The sequence below is a fragment of the Drosophila virilis genome, chromosome 4 (assembly GCF_030788295.1).
Source record: "Drosophila virilis strain 15010-1051.87 chromosome 4, Dvir_AGI_RSII-ME, whole genome shotgun sequence".
Classification (NCBI taxonomy): Eukaryota; Metazoa; Arthropoda; class Insecta; order Diptera; family Drosophilidae; genus Drosophila; species Drosophila virilis.
Window position 1 is genome coordinate 9,028,465 of NC_091546.1, and position 24,834 is coordinate 9,053,298.

Sequence of the window (24,834 nt, forward strand, 5' to 3'; positions counted from 1 at the left end):
TTGAACTTTGATTTTAAAATAGTGCGCGTAGATTTAAAATTGAACGTGTAACATTAGCAGTAACAAATTTGAGCTGGACAAGGCCGGGAAATATCAGCTGAAAAGGATTTAGGGTCCACATCGACACGTGGTGGACTCTGTCCTCCTCTCTCTTAACTTCGCTCTGAGTAAATAGGAATGCTTACGGTATTGTCTCTCCAACCCCTGCCATGTGGACGCCAATGGGAGCGCAGCATACACACTCCCCGCCCATTGAAGGGGCAAGCGTCTGCTTCGGGCCAAAACCGAGCTGGCCCGATGTACAAGATTTTGGCATCACACGGTACGCAGAGCTTATCACTAGCCGACTTTGCTCAGTTTCAATCAGAGCTTGTCGCGGGTCGGTCGAGTTCAAGTTGAATTAAATACAAATAGTCGGCGGCAACGCATTCGAGGCGCGTGGCCAAGACGTGCATTCCCGTCGTTGCGTTTATAATTGGCTTAAAAGCGTGCATACATACGAGTGCATATATATGTAGAAATCAGGCTGGTGATAATTAAGATATCATACACCCAGACTATGTATTTTTCATTTCATAAAAGTGAGCGAGCTGGCCAATTCTCAATCAAACCGAATAGTTGTCGTCGATGCAGCAATGCGTTTTTCTAATACTAATATATCTATCGACAGCTTAGTACGTTAGTAATTATTATGAATGTATTTATGTTTGAAAATCGCCCGATCATTTGTGCATAAAATATTCGTTTTGTTAAGAGTTTAACTAGTGCAGGACTTGAAGAGCAATCGCTGCTGTTTTTCACACCATGGACAGAAATGCAATACAAACAAAAAGGAAACGGCAAATACTGAATGAAACTGAATGCATTTCTCTTCATTTCTATTACTGTAAGCATATAATTATACATTGTTTTTCCACTTTTATTCTGCCGTTAAGGCAAACGCTGCATTCACTGAACGCACATCAAAACAAGTCTGTGAAAAAGCATCTCTGATGTGCCAAAGATGTAATATCCTTGTAGACATGGTCTTACGGCCTCCCAGATTTCCGAGCAGGATTGATTGCATGAGTTCGGTGAAAATATCTTGAGAAGTTAAAAGGTTTTCCAAGCAACCAATTATTTCTATAAAGCTGCCTGATATAATGGCAAGGAGTATCTTGAAGACCCAAAAAAAAAGTTGTTTAAAAAACAGTTTAAAAATTCGATCGCGAATAAAAATTGACTTTTGCAAAGCCTCGGACGATCCTTTATGTCTAATTTGCTGATATTGATCAAATTTTGTCGTATGACAAAATAATAATACATATTTTCGAAATTCATCCTCGACTCTATAAGGTGCATTTGAACATCTGTCTGTCTTTCCCTGCAATTTACACTCTCAGTTTTATTCATGCAACATATGATCGAAGCTAAACCTATTTATCATACAGTGCAAAGCAGAACTTTGGTATAAAAAATATCGGACTTTTATATTATGAGTTTACATTCCTTGGCAAATGAGTTGTCTAAGTGACTAAATCAAGTAGGACACTGAACACGAGGAATGCGGTTTTGGTTTCAGGTACAGCGGAGCGATTTAATCCTTTGGATATCTTTTAGAATTTTCATAGTATCGTTCGTAAATATAGATTTAGGGAAATGGTAAACATAAGTCGTAAATCATAAGGGCTAAAAGTGATAGTCGAGTCTTGGTACTATAGTCTTATAGGATATGAAGACTAAGGCTGCTAGCTGAGCTCAGCGGAAACTATTGTTTAATAAATAAGGGATCAAAAATTGTGTTTGTAGTCTAATAACAGCTTAATTCATGCCAATCATGCATGTATTCACACATATAATGTATATTAGACGGCGATCTTTCTATACCCCTTGCAGAGGGTATTATAATTTTGTCGTGAAAGGAGACACATCGGACTCCATAAAGTATATATATTCTTGAGCAGATCCGCGGCGGAGACGAGCCCATAAAATGGATTTGTCTAAGCTAGAGCTTTTTGTGTTGATAGAATGGTCTGGGTATCTTCTAGCCGGGCACGCCCGCCTAGGGCAGTATTACTTGTTTTAATATTGGAAGCAAGAGAGAAACATGACACAAGTTGACAGGCTGTATCTATTTACATACATTCAAAGGCAGCAATTTGAGCTGATAATTTCATTTCTTCTTTGGAAAAATATATATATAAATATATGATTCGCTTCATAGTAATACAAACTAAGGAAACTCCCTTTGGAAATCTATCCGAATCCCATAAGCATACAAATTGAAATACCCAAGCTAAAGTCCTATAGCTTCCTAATTGCAGTTCTTAGCTGTTCTCTGTTTAGCAGTCATTTGGTCATATAGAGAAATGTATATCATCCATCATTCCATCAACTCTGATATTGTAGCCCGCATTTCTATATATAAAACTGTTTTTCCTGACTGCCTGACTGAACGATTTGAAGCGTAAGATTTCGGAAATTTATTCGTTTTCATTAATTTTTATGCAAAATTATTTGAAACATATTTTACACATTTCGGAGAATCCAAGCCTCTTCCGTGAAAAAATGAGATAAGAGAGTTTAGAGGTGAAGTTTGAATTTTTTTCCGATCGGCTTCAAACTTATTTTCAAAACCCTATAAAAGTACGTAATATATTTACTTATTTTCAAAACCATTTATAAGAACTAAATATATACGAGCTTAAGCGAGATGTGGAAATTTTCCGGAAATCTAGCAACTATATTATTTATTATTTCGGATTGTACAAATTGTTGTGTTGCGGATCAACGACTTAAGAAGCATATATTTCGGTTTCAAGATTCTCAGCTCAAGACTAACAAGGACGGAAATCGTTGTTGATGCCAACTGTTTGTTCTTTATTCGACGAATATTTAGTTTTTTTTTTTTTTCAAATATCTATGTGATATGTAACTATGGATTATAGTTTCGGGATAGGTAGATTTATGTTTTCCACTCGTGAACTGAGCGAAAAATTAAATCTAAAATTTAATGAATACCCGCTAGTAGAAATATATAAAATCGCATACATGTTTTATGCCTACTTATCTATGTACATATATATTTGAAATGTATTGATTTGCGAACTATGGAATCGGTCAGCTGAACAAATTCATGAATATCGCAATTGCTGCTGATGGGATTGATTGCCTTTGGCCGTTTCTCAACATTTAGGAAACTCATTTAACGATTGACCTTTAGCAAAGCTTTTAATTTGTTTGGGGTGCTTATTGCTTCTGTTGAAAGTATTAAACCTTTGTTTCATCAAACAATTTCTCAGAACAAGACCACATTAAAAATTCAATTTGAGGCGAAAAATCTAAATTAAAGTGCCGGCGGCTATTAAGTGCCTTGTGCGTTATATTCACGGAATGAATAGCACAGTAGTGCTCAGCTGTCATTTAACCGCAGATTCTATGCATGGCCTATCGCAGTTCCCATTCCAATGAATACAGAGCTGCTTGGATGGCTCCACTCAGATATACTATAAGGTCCCGTCTCATCCTTTTCCTTGCTCGTCGTATCTAATGTAATTGAATTAAGTGGCGACTTGTTGATAGGGAACAAAGTCAACAGACACGGTACGCTCCACAACTCAATTGGGCACAGGCATAGGCACGGGATGAACGGTGACGGTGATGGTGAAGGGGTAAGGGCAAGTGGAAGGGGTGCGGGCCCAGTTTATGAAAAGCGCAGCGGCTTAAGGACTGCCTATGAAAGGAGTATGGACTTTTACAAACACACATACAACATGTATATTGGCAATTAAGTTCTTAAGCGAAACCGAGCAGTATCATTACAATATGAATACAGAGTATGCAAATGTTCATGTTAGTCGTGCGTTCTTCTCACTTCTTCGAGAGCACATTCGGGAAGTGGTTGCGTACAAACACATGTAAAAGGCAGCAGGCGGATTCTCCAACCACACAGCAATATCTCTCTGCCTGTCGGTCCTTCCACCACTCTTTACGTATAAATGTGCGTGTGATCTTAGGCACTATGAGAGCAAGATTTATTTAAAATCATAGATAACTAGCTACGGAATCGATAAAAATCGATATCGATATCGATATATATGCCAGAGTATGTTGAATAATTCACATTTTAGTTACATTATTCTAAGGATATCGTATTGACACACAGTTCGATCCTATATTTATGCCCTAGGGTATATTTTATTAATTTATTAATGGTTGACTTAAGAATAGAAAAATTTAAGCTGCAAAGTCTAATCAATATACAAATAAATAACTAACAGCAACATGGAGTTATTTTATAGCATGTATCTCCTACCTTTAGGGTATCTGCTAAGCGGGCAGTCCCGTCTCTCATCGCTCCCACTTGGTTTTATTTTCTATTACTATTACTACAACATAGTGACTCTCCTGAGACAGTGCATCGAACGGTCTCCGTACAGTGATAATTTAGCGTACCATCTCATTGTTCTTTGTGTTGCATGGCAACTTTTGCCGGACAACTATTTCAGTTGCCTCTTTCTCTGTACGATTGGGTACGCCTCATTAAAGTGTCGGCCCTTTAAGTACATAGAGAAGTATATATGTATGTAAATATACATTGCACGACCCTGTAATACATGAAATCAAGTTGTGGAAACTATTTCTGCGTAACGGTCGATTTTGTCATATTAAGTATCTGAAGCATCATTTTTTGATTCCTTAAATATAACGAATTAATGTTACAGTAGGGGCACTCTAGACTAGAACCTGAACCTTCTTCTATCAACAGAAATCTCTGAATCCATTGGAAATAGGTGAAAATGGTTTGGTTTGGCACAAACTATATGACAGGCAGGTGGAAGCATCTCTGACCTCCTTGGCCTGGACGAATAGCTGATTCGAACTATCCATGTCAGTCGACTAACCCCTTTGACCCTGGCGGTCTCAGAAACTACAATAGCTAGACAACATTGTTTGTTGTGCATGAATTGCTGGGTATCTGCCAGTTCGTCACTCGTGACTAGAGTACTCTTACTTGTTAATTTTCGTTTGTCCTGCATCTTTTATCACAAGGTAAAAGGGCAAATGTTTTTATGTTTGCCGATTGAAGATAGACGAAGCAGTTTTTGATAATTCGAGAGTTATTTCTGTTTACTTTCCTAAAGACATTTCTTGCGAATGTTAATTAGTATCTCTGAACGTGTGCTTACCCTAGTCGGAAGTGCTAGGCAATGCCGTTACAATCATTCAAGCTTCCGCCTATATATAACGGCATGGAAAGAATAATGGCTAGGCAATTTTTTTCAACCCAATCAATTAGAATCCAATTGTTAACATAGATCTGTGTTCTACATTTCAATTGGTAAAGTTACGGACTCATATCCGAAAAGTAATACACATATATGACAACCTATATATTGAAGAGAGTTTTAACTGTTTCTCGAGATCAACTCTTGAAAAAGGGATCGGATATCGATAGTGGAGTAATGGAAGGTGACTACAAAAAGCAATAAATTGGTTGTGCGTGTAATGTTTGAGCACCTATGCATAAATTTGCAGATTTATATAGACAACAGACTATTGGGAATCACGCAGCAATTTAGTATATATATTCTTTATTGGTTTCAAGTCTCAAACCGATATATATATACATTTCCATATGACTATTTCTGCTAAAATAGTAGCTTAGTTGAAATTCAATTCTTATGTGACTTATATTTTTTATAATTTGGTAAATGTTTGCAAGAGTATTTAGTCTTCGACGTTCCGATAACAGCATTTCTTTCCGGCCCTGCAGCAAAAACGACAATCAGATATCGCAATCGGAAAAGTACACACGCGTATATATGTGTGCATGTGTGTGTATATATGAATGTATGAGTGTGCGTAAATACGGAAAATGCTTGCGCATGGAAAAATCACATTTTTTCATTATTGTCATAAAATGGCTGGCCATCTGTCCCTTTGGTCAGACTTTCTGTTACAGGCAGTGCATATGTCGGAAACGGCAGGATCGAACCACTTTATGATGCATATCTTTGCCATAGAATTGATCGGTCTGTACGAAATACTTTTTGGTCTATTAATATTTCTTGGGGCACTTTATTAACATTATTAACATTATACCAAAGAGCTGTCATAGGAAAGATCAGTTAATTTATTTATTAGTTTCATCATTATATAGTCACAAAAGGTATGGGGCTGTAGAAAAAGAGTACCCTTTCGATAAGAATATCAAGTGGAGTGGAGACTCACAAAATACGAATCGGCTGTTTCAGTTTATTCAGAAAAGTATGATGTGCATCGTCCATAGGATTCATATTTTTGCATCAAGCGTTCAGTGAGGGTATTTAAGTTCAGCTACTTCTTTTCGATTTGCAAATTTGCATCCCGGAAACAATGTCTTACACACATCTGCTACAGAACTTGGAAAAGCTCACCGTTGTTTGACTGAAAGTAACGAAAACATTCAATATAATTCGTACTTTCATCATTGACTTGCAAGCGACAGGAACCGTCATATGTGATAATGCTGCTATGCAAATGTGAAGAGCTTTGACTTTCGCACTGACACTTTAAAACACCGCCATTTATGCAGAGTACTCGCCGTGTCACCAAATGGAGCTCAGTGCATCCCTTGCTGTTTTCACATGTAGATAAGTGAATTTCACGCAAAAGCTCATGTTGGCAAATAAAGTTCAATAAAGAACGCAAAAACAATAATATATATAATACTATGAGTACTCTTAGGACGTGACTCCATCACAACTGGCTAAACTATATATGCGTGCTTAAATTTAATGTTACACGCCAAAATATACTCTGTACACAACTCAGTAATGGCAACAAATATATGACTGTCATACGACATATGACAAACAAGTTTCCATCAAAAATAGGAAACGGGAAATGAGTTGAAAAGAAGTTTTAATAAATGTGATTTCATTCCGATGATTGGAATAAAACTAAGAAGCTAATCAGACAACAAATGAGTCTAAGTCCCTGGTCCACACAGGTCACAGGTAAAGAAAAATCTAACAAAATTGTATAAAATTGTATAGAAAGGTTTTGCAAGGGCAGACTTTTAAGTATACAGTTCAGAAAATGTTGGCTCCTCTTAACTGAAATGAAAAAGCAGCGAGACTTGCGATATCGATTTACATAGAAGCGGGTCGGGCTTGGAACTACGTTCAACATTTCTCTAGTCTCTAGATCTTAAAAATGGTTCTGAGATCGATGTGTTGACACATACGACCTTGCTCGACTGGGCTACTAATGTTGGCCAAGAATATATATAGTTTATGGATTTGGAGAGGTTTTGGTCGGTTCATACATTTGTGCAAACCCATAATATCCACATAACCTATTTTGAATGGGTTCTGGGTCCATTTCATTTATATTAATCTGAAGCCAAATTAGCAAACAAGCAAAAAACAATGCGGCGTGCTAAGAAGAGAAAATAAGGACGTCTGGGGCAAGCCGAAGATTCGATACTCTAGTAGACATTTTGCCTTAAGCTTAAGCAGATAAGTAAGAATAGTGAAGCTCAAACATTGATTGATTATAGTAGTCCGATCCGGCCAGGTCCGAAATATTTACTTCTGGTTTTAAGACTGAGAGAATAGTTTACCCAGAAACAGACAGACATTGCTATATAGACTCGACTGTTGATGCTGGTCCAGAATATATATACTTTTCATGTCTTGTTCCATTCGCTACAGATTTTATCACAGATTTATAACAAGGCTTTAAAAAGATATTATATTAGTTTGCAAAATAGTATAAATGATTAATAATAGTACTAGAAGTACAGTATGGTCGAAAGTTGAATAAATAATTATAAGTAGAATACATTTGAAATGATCCACAAAACTGCAAGGAGATATGCAAAAATATGTTGATTGCAGTAGTTTGCTTGTATTCATAAATTTAAAATAATTTGTTAGCATTTAAAATAGAAATTTCTACATTTTCTCTATGTGGAAATGGGGTTCAAACTAGTACGGATATACGTTAATTTTCCCACGGTTGGAATCAAACAAGGTCCAGCCAAAGACTGATGGTAATGCACATTATTTTGAGTACAGCAAATGTCACAGCTTCAAACAAAAAAAAATAATAATAGGTTTTTTTAAAAAACGCTTTTCTCTTTATCTAGTGGCAAAGCAGGCAATGGGTAGGCCTCGAACATGAGCCTGATTTGCCTTCGCATAGCTTGCCCGGCAATGACAGCGACAGCAGCGAAAACGGCAGCTACAATGAAAACAAGAAGGGAAACAAACAATAAGAAAAACCACAAACAATTTAAATGGATTATGTGTTTACACTCAAAGTGGGGGCGGCGGGAAGTGGGCAGCGGCCAGGCGAACAGCGAAGCACGAGTGCCGCCTGGGCGGGAGCTAAGCGGTGGCAGTGGCAGTGTTGCAAATTGATGGTAGCTCTTCGTCATCAAATGGACAAACAGGAGCAGCACGCTGATGCCAAGCTGGTCGCCTGCCCACCAAAGCATCAGTTGGATGAACGAACTGACAAGTTCAAGGCAGTAGCAGTTGCCAGTTGGCAGTGGCTGCCAACGGAGGGAGGAGAGCGGAGCGGAGGATCTGGGCCATCAGATGGTATTGGTAGTCCGGGTGCTACAACTGTAGGGATTACGCTTGAGCGCAAGCATTGCGCTCGTCGTCCATGCGTGTGGATGGATATGTCCATGTTTCTGTGCGTTTACTTGCTTGCTTGCTTGCTTGCTCGTTCACTTGTTTTTATTTGTTTGTTTTCACAAACGGAATTGTTTTTAATGAGATTTCAGACGCAAATCTTTTTATTTGAATTTTTATTTTAGGCCGTCGGAAATGCTCGACCACACCAGTTACTTCTGATTAAAAATTGTGGCGAATGGAATTTCGAATTACCCGACAGTGCACAATTTCGAAATTCCGCATCCGGATCCGGCACCAACACCAGCACAACCTATACATATATACATATCTGTATATGTATCTGTATCTGTAAATGTATCTCTTAGTGGCCGAACCAGCAATCCGTTCATGCAAATCCACATGCGTAATGTCCAACTGAATGCACCATGTATGTACATACTTACATACATAAGTGTAAGCATTGACTCTGCATTGGGCCATTGCTAACCATACTCATGGCTAGAGACGACTACTTTTCGGGTATACCCCTTTAAATTGCACATGGTTTGCAGCAGACTCGTGTGATTTTAGCTGAAACTGAATATGAATAAATGGATCAGCAGGCACTTTATGGTGATGGCAATGATGTCACAGAAGTAACAAACGGAGCTGGGTTGGGGGGCAGTGGCAGTGTGGTCGAGGCCTGATGTTCGGAGTGTGCAAAAGCAAACATAAAATGTGGTTAAAGCATTTTATGCAATCGCATTGCTTCACCAACAAGCAGCCGACAAGCAGATGGGTTGGTCATTTGCAAAATCCTTTGATTGAAATCGTTGAGAATTAAAAATTCCAACTGAATATTTTTCCTTATTTTAACACACTCTCTTCCTCTCTCTCTTTCTCTCTATCTCTCTCTCTCTCTCTCTCTCTCTCTCTCTCTCCATCTGAGCGATTAATTGTGAATTAATGAATGACCATTACGCACAAGCATCCGGATTCGCACCAAAATTGATGGCTCTGATTTTTACAAGCGATTCATTATATGCAAACGTGTCTTTAAATATTTGTTAACATGTGAATGACATACGGGTACCAATTAAACATAACATATGCTCCATGCTAAAAATATATACAAGAAAAAATTAAAAAGAAAAATTGTAGTACTTAACCACAATTCTTAATGCAAAATTATATTATATTATTAGATCTGAGAGGCCTTGTTATATATTTGCATAGGCATATCATCTTTCAATCTTTTATTTTTAAATTAGTTATATTTTTCGAGCATAACTTATGTTTTCTTTTTATTTGTACTCTTATGTCTTTCACGTGTTAACAAATATTTAAGGCCATGTTTTTATGTAATGAATCGTTTGTAAAACTTAGAGCCGACAATTTTGATGCGTATTCCCAATATGGCTTATTTATTACCATAGATTCATTTCAGACACAAATTGTCTGGAAATACTTATGAACTTGAAACACATTTCAGATAAACTACATCATCTTTATGCTTCTTTGAGATCCTATTATCATAAACGATAGCGATACGACTACCATATAAAAATAAATGAGTGCCCTCTGCTGGGTTCGAACTCGTGCCCCATCTGCTTAATGATCTGTTGGCCTGAAACGTTACCGCTAAAATCTTATTTGATTTAAAAAATATAAAATATATAAAAAAGAGATGAATAGTTGTACCCTTAAATAATTGTACCCTTGAATAATTGTTCCCTTGATTCGATAGCACAAAAAGATCGCCAATTGGTTACGAAGCATAGTTTTTTAATTGTGATTGTATTGTCTGATGTGCTGTTTTTTATATACTCTGTTTTTTTAAATCAATTTCTTTTTTTTTCGATAAGGTTTTCCTTCTTGGAGTTTAGTTTGCTTGGCTGAAGGAACTAACTTTTCCTTAAAATTAGTTTTATGAATGTTAGTTAAGTGTTAGTGTGAAGAAAGTGTAGGGCATTTGCTAGTCGGGCAACACTTTTTTGCATTTTTGCATTGTTTTCTTGAAATGATGAAAAGCTGCACTATTCACAACGGTTTTAAATCTTTGGCGTGCCAAAGATATGCTTACTTTTAGGTTGTTTTCATCAACTTTTATCATAATGCAGCCAACTATCCGCTTAAAATCGCAACAACTTTAGAGCGAGAAAATTGATGCCAACTTTAGTATTTATGGGTCCTTAGGCTAGACCAGCGAATGGACGGCGCATAACAAATATGAAACATGTTTAAAGTTGTATTATTCTTAAATATTTAAGAATATTGTTTCTTTAATTGTGAGCACAGCCCATCCTTCTTGAATTAGATGTATTATTCCACCACTTTACACATTTTTGTACACAACTTGAAATTTTGGTAAAGAAATTCCGCTTGGCAAAGTGAATTGCGCGACGCATTCCACAACAGGAATTTGGTTTTAACTTTGGTTGCCTTTTGCCCTTTCGCTTTATGCCTTTCGGTTGAGAAAATAGCTTTACAAATAAAGATAATTATTGCATTAACAGCGCGCAGCATATAAATATACTAGAATATGTAAGCCCGACCGAAGCTCTTAAGGCAATGTATATTATGGTTGAATAATATAAACAAATTTTATTGTATATGGAATCCTTTTACCATACAATAGGAATGGCTTTTGATGAGCTTTGGTATGCGAACATCTCTGTTCATAATAATGATCATATTTTATATATTCATTTCATTCCATTCGGCGAATGCTCCGCTTGTGCAAGCTAGTCGAGAGACTAGTGCTATTAAGTATCTGACACCCGTTAATACAAGGGACTAAGGCATTGCTGATCCAGTCCTAACGCACTCCTCCGCCAAATGGAAGCGATTTTGTTATTCCTTAATGGACTAGCAACCCAACGATTGTAATTTCGTGAATTGAGACTTGCTTGCGGCTGCCGCTAGCTAAGCCACTGCATTTGAGTATGCGGGATGAAGAAGCCTCATTAGCTGTCTGACTGTCTGACGAAAAATTAATACTTTTCGTGGAGTCTCCCTTCTAAGAAGCACTATACGGTCAGTGAAGTTGGAGAGCTCATTCATCCTCCTAGTTGTTTAAGCTTCCAATCTACTCTGCACAAAAATATTACACTAATCCAGTCATTTCCATTCTGATACAGTCACTTTATATATCGCCATTAAGGTTTTTAGTTTGTGTTAGAATGCAACTGTGGAGTCAGATTGCATTTTAATCTTTCAGAATATTTCACTTTAACGCTTCCTTTCACTATTCATTTTGTCGGATGGCCTTATACTTATATTAGAGCTACATTTGTATTCCCTTGTAGAGGGTATTATAATTTGGTCTTGACGCATAAAAGGAGGCGTTTCTTGTAAATATATTCTAGATCAGCACAAACAGCTGAGTTAATATTGAATCTGCGACGATCAGAAGGTAATCAAACTTTCTCGTTGACAGTCAGAATAGATATAAACTAGGACAGCATCAGGAAATGCATATTTAATCAAATACAACTATTTATCTTGTTGCTTTTCAGAATAATTTGTTTGGAATGTACTTTAAGTGATGAATTGTTAACAAAGACAATACTTGGCAATGGAAATGCTTCTATGGAATAAGTAAACGAATATCACCAGCAAGGGATCAGCTCGAATAGCGAGATTTTTATTAAAATTTTATAAAATAGTAAGTTATTGGAAGTACCTGAAGATCCTTTGACGATCAGAAGCCTGAGAATAAAATGAAGACTGCCCCAATGACTCAGACACAATTCTGCGTGAGGACCCTAGCCTCCGTCATACTTTTGTTACTCACCGGATTATTGTGCACAGAAGGAAGTCATTCGTTATCAAATATACAAGGTAAGTGCGGGCCATTGGCATAAATATTATTCTTCATTTTGTAATGAAGTCTGCTCTTTTTGGGAAAAGTCTTAAGCTTCATCTGATTGGCATCCTAACTATTTTTAAGGCCCTACTCAAGAATTTGTAATAATAATACGTGTTGCATTCTTATTTTTACATAGGTTAAAAAACTAGTAAGCATAGATATATATTTTTTTGAACTCTTTTGGAAAATGGATTTCGAAAATAAAATGCTCTTGGGCATCTCCAAGCCCAGCCGAGTTGATTCGGCCATGTCCGTCTGCCTGTCCGTCTGAACATTTGTGAACTCAAAACCTTTAAAACTTCAGAACTTCTAGTGCCTGCCTATGTGGGAAATACCATCGACAAAGTTTCCCCGTTTCGATGAAATCAATTAGAATGGACATCCTAAATCCTGCTTTTAATACCTGCACTTAATACCATGTTTTGGTATATTGTATATATTTATAAGTTGAATTATCGTAGCTATAAATCATTTCCCTAATTATTCGCTTGGTCTAGGGAATCTCCAAGCTTGGCACTCCCCACTAAAGCACACTTAGCTCTTTTTAATTCTTTTTCGTATAATTCTCACATCTTGTGCTCCCTTTGTTAGTGAGTATAAATAAGCATGTGGTGCTTTTTACATTTGCTTATTACACTTTTCCTTTCTTTATATTCTTTATTACTATGCTATTAAAAGGATGTTTAATTATAAAAGTCACACCTGTATACCTGTGCTCACATACTAATTTGTGCACCATTTACTTAAACTTATATATTTTTCATTGTATTTCATCTGAAATAAAAGGTCAGAGCGAACCTGATGAAGTGGGACCGCACTTTTTGGCACAACTAACAAATATTACCGTACCACAAGGACGTGACATATCATTCACCTGTGTTGTCGACAACCTGGGACAATATCGGGTATGTTACTACTTATTTAAAACGTTTGATGCAGACACAGAACCTTACATAATTTCATGGGATCCATTGATTCAATGTTGAAGGCACTTTGTTTAACAAGCTGAGAGGCATCTTTAAAATATTGTATTTACAATCTGACAAACCTAAGTTAGAGTTAGCTTCTTCTAATACATTATAACTTTGATTAAACGCGTTTTGATTTAATTTTACCATTCTTGTAAAAAAAAAAAACAATATATCGAAAATAAAATTCTGCCTTTTTCACAATTGCTTCACCACATTTTCCCAACTTATTCAAATGAACAATTAAATTTATTAAAAATTATATTAACTACAAACGAAAATTGTAATTTTTTACCGAATTGATATTTTGCCTGTTCATAAATACTCTGCACTTATCGCAATGCCAAAAGAAAGAATTTTTGCATTGATATACACAAAAAACCGAAAAAATTTGTTTCAACGAAACCTAATTTCAAAATTATTTTATTTGAAATAATCGAGATGAAGGTTTGCCAACTTAAAGAATTGTTGTGTTTCTCGCATTTAGCTCTGCTCCCAATTACGCTAGGCAAATTGAAAAAGAAAGATTATCTGAGGTCCTGCGAAAAGGATGCTATTCAAAAATATTATTTCCAAGATTTAACTAATTTGTTAGAAGAACAGCATATCTCGTAGGGATTTGTTTAGCATAAAACATTTTGGGCTAAAATTTCGAAATAGTGATCCGATTTGGCAAACTCCGACTTTATATACCATAAAAGAGAGTTATTTGAGTAAGACCAATATCAGCGCCGTATCGCGGCTTAGATTAAAAGAGCAAGAAGTACTAAGATACTTTGTGTGTTCATTCCTAATGGTCATAGGGTATAAAAAGAGCAGCCCATTTACAAAAGCCCGGCTTATGAAATAGCAATGGTAACTTTCTTGCAAGTCAGCCTGGTTTACTCCATAAGCCATTAAACCGCATTTGCGCAAACTTGGTCGCGTTGCCCATCTATACAAATATATTTTATGTAATTCGCATGTACTTCTGCGTAAGTATACAATTAAATATGTTAAGGCCCACATGGGGCAGAGTATTGTGCTATGTATGTCTGTATGTATGTCTGTGCATGTGAATGCAAGCAAGTTTATGGGGGGAGGTTGTTGGCAAACTTGGCAGAAATAAACTTATAAGGCTGACCAACGATGGTGTGTCTCCCTTTGCTTTGGCAATTTCAGGTGGCATGGATTAAATCAGATTCAAAAGCAATACTTGGTATACATACACATATGGTATCCCTAAATCCAAGATTATCAGTGACACACAATGGACACAACACCTGGAAACTTCACATATCCCACGTGCAGCTAAATGATTCTGGCAGCTACATGTGTCAAGTGAATACAGATCCCATGAAAAGTCTGGTAAGTCAACCACAGCACTGCCCCTGACCCAGCAGCGGTCATCCATTCAATTTCCAAACGTTAGGTGTTTGGCAGACTCGGTAATCTTATCGCCATATGCGTCTCAGTCCGAGCTTATGTGTGAGCCCTAAACTAAGGCTTTGCCACAGGTAGGCACTGGGTCGAAAATGTGCGGGCCACGTTGCAAAATAGTGTTGAGGGCCAGCCTTGCCTTTAGTTTCAAGGTTTTCGTTATTAAATATTGATACAACAAAACAATTTCCCGCTATTTAACACTCTTAGATCAAATTCAAAATCAAACAACATATATTAAAAACTCGAACCCATTGAAAATTAATAAAAAAGAATAAAATGAATTTGAGCAAATGTTTGTAACAGGAAGCGTTCCCGACTCCGTCTGTCCGTATTTATATACTTGACGATATCAGAACTTATAGACTTCAGACTTGGAATGTAAGCAAAAGAGAAACTTATTGTTACCGTGTTTTACAGTTTTTGGTCGCTTAATTAATCGGAAATATCGATATTGTAGGCCAATTCAGTTGGTTGGCTGTCTCTTGTTTTATTCAATATATGATCAAATATTTCTAATCAGAATAATATGCATTGTCTTTTTACAGTCTGGCTATTTAGATGTCGTTGTTCCACCGGACATTCTCTACCATCCCGACGAAAATATTGATGAAGGTGTTAGCACAGAAGGTGGGAGTATTGCGCTTCAGTGCAGTGCGACAGGTATTCACATTTTTTTTTTAATTTTTAAATTAAAGATTTTATTAAAACAACAAAAACACCAATACGTACACATGCAAGAACTTTTGTTTCGTCTAAACTTTCAGCCTTAAGACGAGACCCATAAAGTACATATATATTATTATATACCAACCAGAATAAATGCCGAAATTTACGTTGAAGCAGCCTTTTTTTAAAAATTATCCATTGACACTTTCTCACTTATTATATTAACAAATAGGTGTACCAGAACCTATGGTCCAGTGGCGACGCGAAGGCGGAAAGGACATTATAATAAGATCGGAGAGTAGAGACAAGCAAGGTGCATATCTTAATATCTTAACATCATATGGCTTCTTAGATAATCTGCTATCAGAAATAAGTCGATATTACTGAACAGACAGATAGCTAAGAAGCACAACTGTATGTATGTACTCATATACTGTAAATATTAGTATTATATTATTAGTAATATATTAAGTAACAAAAATCAATTTAGGTACTTTAATAATACACCCTTACAACTCTCTTGTTATTTCAGCATTCAAGTCGGTGGAAGGCGAGCGACTGACTCTCACAAATGTTCACCGTTCCGATATGGGCGGCTACCTTTGCATAGCATCTAATGGTGTCCCACCTTCAGTAAGCAAACGTTTTGATGTTCACGTAAATTGTAAGTTCCTAACAATTCTTTATATATTTAAAAATAAATATTTTTTATTTTGCGTAAAGATAGCTTAACAAAGATTCAAGTTACAAATGAAAGAGATCTTGGTAAAATATACAAAACAATATGTAAGAATGTTTGTTGCGTCCGACTGCCTTATACTCCTAGGGTATTCGCCAAATCGATAAGTTATCGATTTTCGAATTTTTCCGATTTTTTATTTAGTCACTGAAGCTCTAAAACCATAGAAAGAATAGATCTTGCCGACTTTCCCCCGCCACTATCTGGGGCTTAATAGACAAATATTAAGATTTCTTCACAGAGAAAAATGTTCTTAAAGAAATTAATAAATATTATTTGATCAAAAAATCTCAATGTCATAAAGCTTGCAGAAAAGCCAGATGTACTTTTCGTATAATAACTACGTTTCAACTTTAACTTTAGAAATATATCACAAATCGTGCAGAGGGTATTTTATCTTCGGAAAACCGAATGCAACTTTCTTGTTGTATTTAATGTATATTATTTGATAGGAAGATGGATGGAACCTGGTGAAAGGTGCATCAAGTGTAGGATCACATATGCAAATGCTTGGATACATGCGGAATTTCGACTGTCAACGCCTTCGTTTTGGCTTTGGCTGAATGTATCTGACAGATATCTTCGGTTTAGGGCTTTTGTTTTGGCTTTGAAACCTTTTGCTTTGCCTTACGTAAAAATGTGTGTTAAAATATTTAAGATTTGTGTGTGACTTTGGCTGAAACAAGAAAGTTTTGCTATGCAATTCTCTTTTATAGCGACCGTTCCAGATCCTTAAACATGCTGTTGGTGTGGCACTAGACACAAATCAACACCATGAGATTGTCAAGTCAAAATCAGAGAGAGTACCAGTTGTTGAAAGTTGCGATAGTCGCACTTCGTGTTTCAAGCAGGGCGTATCAAATGTACATAACTACAAGAAACAGTATGTGCGTCCTATTGTAATAACTACTCGTAACGTGAAGTGCAGCAATGAGGCTGGCAGCCAGTGCTGCCAACTCTCAGCTCAAAAATGTGGCTAAATGTCTGGCCTAATGTATACAAGAAGCTGAAATAAATTAGCAAGAAGTATCCAAGGCAAGGCGTTGCCTTCATTTCAGCAGTATGCTTAGAAACAGCCGGAAAGGTTCACTTGCTTATTTTGGCAAATCATACAAAACATAACTTGTCCTGTTTGTGTCCAGTTAGATTTTGTTTTGTACGAGTGGATTTTTAGATATTATAAAATTGCTTAAGAAATCTTTTTAAAAATAGCCAAAACCTCCGGCAACTGAAAATTTAGCCAAATTTAGCTGCATTGGCAAGACTGCGGGCAGCACACATTGAACTATTGTCATGAGCTATTATTCTGTTTACTTCATATGTGTGCGTATGTGTATGCAGAAGCGAGAATGTGTTATAGAAATTATATGTATATGCATACGTGCATATATGTATGTGCATGCAAGCCATTTGAAGTACATACATTTACATATAACAGTGCTCACGTATGTACACACACACTGTGCCCTACAACGGATCCTTGTGCTAGTATGAGCCAGTAGTAAACATTTGAAAATAACAACTCCATAATTGTGAGAGACTGGGCAATCCGGCAGTGCAGCGAAATAAAACTACAATTTTGGGCAATGTGTCTATGTCAAGCACAGGAAAATACAGCTCCGAATTTCAACTAGCATACAGAGGCCCAACTGCTGATGCATTGTCTGCTTTATACATTTTAATGACCACACAGTAAAGAATTGTTGTTTAAATTAGAACCATTTTAGTATTGATATTAAACAAATAAGGATTTCAATTTAAGCATCATATTCAAAAATATGCAAATATAGCAGCCAGAGAACAGCTTATGCTCCCCATTTATTCCTCTTTATACCCTTGCAGAGGGTATTATAACTTTGTCTTGAAATGTGCAACACACAGAAGAAGTTAACTCTGAACCCATTAAGTATACATATTCTCAGTCAGTAGCAAGAGCCCAGTCCGTCTGTTCGTCTGTCTGTTTCTATGCGAACTAGTCTCCCAGTTTTAAAGCTATCGTCATACAATTTTATATATATGTCGGATATATGTATATATGTCAGAACTGGATTGGACCCCTGTATCATATAGCTGCCATAAAAAACGATCAATCAAAAATAAAGCTTTGTTTTGATTAAACTTAGCATTTATTTAATAATTTTCAAGTTGCAAAAGAAACAGCGAAAGACACTCGTACAGGTTGACATATTCGATATGTACAATATTTAAATGCGTCAAACCATACCTCCAATTTTCAATTGTAGAGGGTGTCTAGAATTCGTTGTATAAATCAGTAAATGCTCTCCTGTCTTATCATCTGTAGAATAAGCATTGCTGTAGTTCTGGCACTTCAAGATATATCAAAAAAAGCCAAATATCGAATGATAATCGAATAATAATAATGTCGTTTTCAACCCTTTTCCAAGTCTAGCGCCTGAAATTTTTCAGTGTTTTTGTTGTTGCGCGGACTAGCGCCAAGTGAGCACCCAACTGAATTGAAGTTGGAATCGTAGCGAGAAAACCAATAAAAAAGAAAATATATGTGAAAAACTGAAGCGTTCATACTTTTCTTATAAGTATATATTGCGTATTTCGTATGTGGCGATAAAGCTGACTTTTTTTTGAGTCCCTTAGTATTTTCACTATGTGAAAGTAAAAGCTAAAACAAAAATTGCAAACTAAACTAACGTAAATTCACTGTAGAAAGGGCTGTTATTATCGATTTTGAAGAAAATCTTTAATAATGTCTTAGTGCTACAAAGGGTGAAATCTTTTTTGATGAGCGGATCAGTGGGCTTTAATCCATTTTATTTATGGCTTAAAATTATCCTTCAGCAACAACAACAACACAAGCCCCGATAGCAAAACACCATCCAGCGAAAGGAAAAATAGCAAGAGCTTTTGCTACATTGAAACAGAACATTACAGTTGTCATTCTCTTTCCCACACACACTAACACACACACACACACACACACACACTCGGGTGGCACCCATACAACTAGCAGAGAGTAATCCTATGAAAACACCACCCAACCATTTTCCGCAGACTTAGCCTGCGACTCACGCACCCGACCAAAGCACACCCGCGCTTCTTCTTTGGCTTACCCCATGCCAGTGTATTCTGCCGGGAAAAGTACAAAGAGTAAACATATAAAATGTATCATTTTAATGTACCGACATATAAATGCATTTGATGCTAGTTTTATGGAAATTGGATTGAATCATCTAATATTGTTTAATCCAAATTAAAGCATATAGGCATCAATTTTAATACGAACTAATTTTGCTTTCGTTTTAGCTATTCGATTTATAAAATCCATTTATTTTTAAGCATTTTAATTACAACCTAAAGAACTGTGAGAGCTCGACTAGCAGATACTCTTTCTTCTATACATACGCAGAGTTATTCATTATTCATTCATGCAATAAAATGCTCAATTGAATTAATTTAGATTTATCTTGTCCCGTTTCCAAAATATATTTCCTGAAGTATCACTGAAAGCCTATTAAAATTCGGCGTCAAGTTGGCTCTCCCACATATCTAATCATTTCTCCCATTTCTGAAATAACAATAAAATTCGATTTTGAATGCTTGACTTTTAAATACAGTGGAAAACTCGGTGCTAGGCTCTCGTATCTACCCAAAAATTTTCAATAATCTCATTTGCGATTAGCTACATACACACACACATACGCTTAATAAGTATGCCCTTTTAATTTTTTGAATGTTTAACATAAATCATTGAATTCATTATTATTACCATTAACATTCAATTTTCAATTGTGTGGCATTGGCATTTGTTACGCAATTAGCCGCACATCGATTTGTGTGTGTTTTGCATAAATGCATCATAAGTACCTGCATTAACTTTCTGGGATTATGATTCGAAGAATTTAAATGATTGTGTTGAAATCCAAAATATATTATTGACTGCGGGTACAGAAGATTTTTTTAGCTAGCAACAAATTATTAATGATTTGAAACAAGGACCCTGAGAACTACGTTTAAAATTTCAAGTCAGTAATTCTGATGTGTTCTGAGATGGAGAGGTTCATACTGTGGATTCTGCGTATAAATAGAAGTTATAATCTAAACATATAAATAAATCAAAATATAATCTAAATAAATATTATGTGTATGTCTATCTGTCAGCAAGGACGTCTTGAGTTGGTTTAGTTAAGGATATTTTCTAGTCGGTCAACGTCAACTTCAACCCTCTTGTTTAACAATATATTCACAAAAAATTTTTCATTTTTCATTTTCAGTTCCGCCAACTATTAAAGCTGTTAATCAGTTAGTAGGAGCGCCGGTTGAACGAGAAGTTATATTGGAATGCATAGTGGAAGTTTATCCGAAGCCGCTTAATGGCTGGTACCGTAATGAAGGTAACAATAATTATAATATTTAAATTCATTATAAATACACGTACTATATATATATGTATATATAGGGGTTGCGGCGGTTTTTTTCATAGAAGTTTTTAAAAGTCACGTGCCAATTGGAAAACTCCAACTTCTGGTAAATGTTGGCAGAGGGAATTCTTTTTTTTTTTCAATTTATTTTTAATAAGACTAAATAAATTCCGAGTCTCATTAAATAGATAAGAAAGTTCACAAGTGCATTTTCCTATTCAAAATGTGAGCTTACAGAGCTGTGTTAGGAATTTATCCAAGTTTAGGGTATCGCCAAGTCGTGCACTCCCGACTGGAGCACTCTTGTTTCTCTTGCTAAAGCGAAGCGAAACAATTTATTTGAATGAAAATATCAGCAGCAAGAGCAATAATGATTTTCATAGCTAGCTTCCAGCGTTACTTGTTTTCTTTTATTGAACCGCAACAAGGGGAATGAAGGCATAAAATGTTTTATGTTTTAAATGCTCTGTGTGTAAGAAACGGGGTATGATCTGTGTGGACATTAAGCTCTTACATTTTGTTTGTAATATTAAGTGAATATATACTGTGTGTGGTAAAGGGTGGAGGCGTGTTTGTGGCTCTGTACATTTCCGAAGCTAGCGCGAAGTATACAAACAATTTCGCCTGCATGATTTCTAATTAATATGATATCCTTAACTTGTAGGTAATGTTAAGCTGCATAATAGCAACAAGTACAACATATCCGAGGCCATGATTAACCTGTACACGTGGCACCTCAATTTGACGATACGACACCTGACAAAGGCTGACTTTGGCGCTTACAGCTGTTCCAGTGTGAATGCCCTTGGGAAGAGTGAGACGCGAATTCGACTGCAAGGTAAGATAAAATGAAGCTAATATCAAGTTGAATGCTGTCCACATGCAGTTTGTTTTTGCTTTAGCAACTCGGCCGTGGTCCCAGGCTAAGCCAAGTAGTTCGAACAATTCGAAACCATCAATTTAGTTGAGAATGAACGGGTGCGTGTATTTGTGGGTGTGTGTGTGTGCGTGTGTGTGTGTGTGTGTGTGTGTGTGTGTGTGTGTGCGTCTTCATCGCATGTGTAATTCGTTCAGTTTCCGTGCAATAAATCACCTAGGATTTTCGTCGGTCTATTATTTTTATCGATCTCATTTAAAGACGACTGAAGCATTTCTCTATCTTTCATCTGCGCAGTCGGCCCCGCCCACATTCTCAGTCTCCGTTCGCCAACCTAAACTGGAGTTGGAGCACTAAAACTAAGCATGAATTATTGCACAATCAGCGGAAAACTTTCTCTGTTCGCATTGCCACCAGGGCTGCATTCAGCTGGTGGGCGCAATTTTAATTTTCACTTAAAGGATTCACTAAAGAAACAATTGTGGTTAAATGTCAATAAGTTTTACATATGCTTATGGTTTCTAATATAGTTAATTTCGTAGTATTCCGAGCTTATAATTAGTTCACAGGGATTCGATGGAGAGAGTGAAAAATATCTTGAAACCGAAAACTAAAGGTTTTTAAAATTTAGATATCTAGATTTTAATAGACTCAGAGTCGGGGCTTTTCTTTGAACTGTGATGGAAATGGGATACCCATTAAATAATTTGTTGTCACAGGCTCTTTAAGCCTGCTAGACACACAATTGCATTAAAACATGATGCCGTTAATAAGGCATTTTCCATGAGTACAGGGTATAAAAGCGATAGAACAATGTTAAAGCCCCAGCAGTAGGTGGTTTGTATTTGCAATTGTTGTTGGGCCAGTGTTTATTTTTAAGGATTGTCTGCCACCCCATTTGTTTTGCTTTGCCCTTACCCTCTTCCGCTCTAGCCATGCATAGAGGCATTCGGCATTTCATAATTGGTGCAATTTCTTGCAGAATTACGATTACCGCCCAAGTCCACAACGACAGCAACACCTCACGTTTATACTACGGCCAAGCCGCGTCGGAAGCAGCAGCCGCCCAGCCACAACAAGGGACTGAACGAAGTGGTGCGTGCTAAGGAAACCCATTTCTCAAATCAAATGCAGCAAGAGAACGATGTATTCGGCAGCGGGATTGGTGTGCCCCAGAGCGCCAACGGCGGTGGTGCCGGTGGTATTGTGGCAAGTGGAAACGTCAACGGCATGATAAACGGAGCGGAAGGTAAGTTACGATTTAGAAAATTCCACAAATACATGCTGCTGCATAGAGCAAGCATAGAATGAAGTCAGGCATAAGCGGCAGTTACAAACACTCACATCCACATTCACGTTCACATCCACATCCACATCTACCGGACCAGGATACTCGGCTTGCATGAGCATGCGATGCCGATGCCGATGCCACCAGCCATGGGGCACTTCTACACCAAGGGACCATGACTTGGACAAATATAATGTCGCTGCACCAGGGCTGCCCTTTTAAGAAACTCTTGGCGGCTTGGTGCCTTTACTTCTTCGATCTTTGCTTCCTTCGAAACTAGCAACCAAAAGTACAACGGACAACAAACCGCAACATACTCGTTCTCCCATGCAGTTGCAGTAGCAGTCCCAGCAGCCCTTTCAAGAGTACGTGACCCCCTTCAACGACTACGGACTTACTGCCACCCATTTCTCTAGCCAGCTCAACGACTGTAGTAGTCACCAGGACTTAGCACTCGTGCAGCTGTCGAGTGCACTGATTTATCAGTGAAACTGTATTTTGGTAAAACTCTCGGTACTTTCCAAATCTCTTTTGAAGTTAATTTTCCGGCAGTCAGTTTCAATTTCGTTTCTGTCCTTGTTCAAACCCCCACCATTCTCGCCCCCATCGGTGTTCAAGCGGAATTGACCAGCGGCAACTGAAACTGAACAGGCGTAGATATATAGTTTTAGGCCAAGCTACTGCAAAAGTTACTTGCAAACTAAGCTTATAACTATAGCTATAGCTAAAAATAATATACGATTATTTCGATTAAATTCTATGTATTATTGGACGATAAGAACATGTATAAGGCCGATTGATATCTGAATATCAGTATCTTAAAATATAGATATAAAATCATGGGACAAGCAAATCCCTAAAATATTGTTAAAACACTTTTAAACACTAAAACTTTGGCTTAAACATGTTTTTGCAGTACATACGCAACTTCCAGCACGCAACGGATACGAAAAAACATATAAGTCGCCGGGTGCGGTACCGTCACCTAGTCCGCCTTGGATGTTTCCAAGTGCGGGGTCACAGCTGCTTGGCACAGCCACGATAACGACTAATGCCCTGGTGGCTCTTTTTTGCATATTGTCCATGTATTTAGTTAAGCTCATTTAAAATTATGCTTCCAACGAAATCCACGCCAGACTGTAACAAGCGGCATCCAGACAAAAACGCGGCCGCGCAAAGAGACCGTGCCGCAATACGAACACTGCAGAATATTGGCTTTGCAGCATAAACAGGAGGAGTTCGAGCTGGATGATTTCAAAAGGTTTTCAATTGTCTAGTCATTTCATAGCCGGCAATGGTAAACTTTACTTGCACTAGCACATTTATGAACCTATCTACGTACACATGTAAGATTTTAATAGTGCTAAGTACTATATTGCCAAAATTAAGTAAAGCACATAACGAACCAAAAATAGTTCAATATATTCGCAAAAAAAAAACAAAAAAAAAATCTGATCACAAATGATATGCATACTTCATTGTTTTGCTTAAGCTTGTTCTTGCATATAAGACATATTAAACTATATATATGTAATAATAAAACATGTATGTATATCGTTTTTTGAGAAGTTTTTTTTTTAATTAATTAAATTTAATATTTATGATTTAACCTCAAAATATGAAACCAACTGAAACACAAATATATATTTCAGACTGCATTAAATAAAAGCAGACGCAAAAGAGCTCAAAACTATTTTTTTTTTCATGAAGTAAAGTTCATTAAAGTTTCTAATATGACTTTGAAATAATAATAAAAACATGGGCTCATAGTCTACTTCTAATATTTTGCGAGAAATGTATGTTTGCTTTTTAAGCTCATCAAGTGAAAAATTCAGACAATATCTAATCTAGTCAGAATAATGATAAATCAAAATTGAATTGAAATAACTAAAACTGTTCACATTAGGAATACAATTTTTCATCAAAATTGTTTATAAGTAAATAACAGAATATATTTATTTCATGTTCTTTTCGATTATACATATCTATTATTTTGGTAAACTCTTTTAGTGTTAAAC

General features: G+C 36.7%; 1 protein-coding gene across 2 annotated transcripts; it reads left to right on the forward strand.

Annotated features, from left to right (window-relative positions):
* Window positions 1–375: 375 nt before the first annotated feature.
* On the forward strand, window positions 376–24,346 carry DIP-lambda (Dpr-interacting protein lambda). Of its 2 annotated transcripts, XM_032438448.2 has the most exons (12): window positions 376–886; window positions 12,110–12,191; window positions 12,260–12,434; window positions 13,249–13,367; window positions 14,592–14,777; window positions 15,398–15,512; window positions 15,751–15,831; window positions 16,051–16,182; window positions 20,505–20,624; window positions 21,316–21,489; window positions 22,511–22,777; window positions 23,733–24,346. In XM_032438448.2, the coding sequence occupies exons 3-12, from the start codon at window positions 12,314–12,316 to the stop codon at window positions 23,921–23,923; spliced, it is 1,506 nt and encodes a 501-aa protein (XP_032294339.1). In that variant the 5' UTR covers window positions 376–886; window positions 12,110–12,191; window positions 12,260–12,313; the 3' UTR covers window positions 23,924–24,346. The 2 variants fall into 2 exon arrangements, with proteins under 2 accessions (XP_032294339.1, XP_032294338.1); XM_032438447.2 differs by lacking the exon at window positions 376–886 and adding an exon at window positions 11,954–12,006 and having other exon boundaries at window positions 12,110–12,434.
* The last annotated feature ends 488 nt before the right edge of the window (window positions 24,347–24,834 follow it).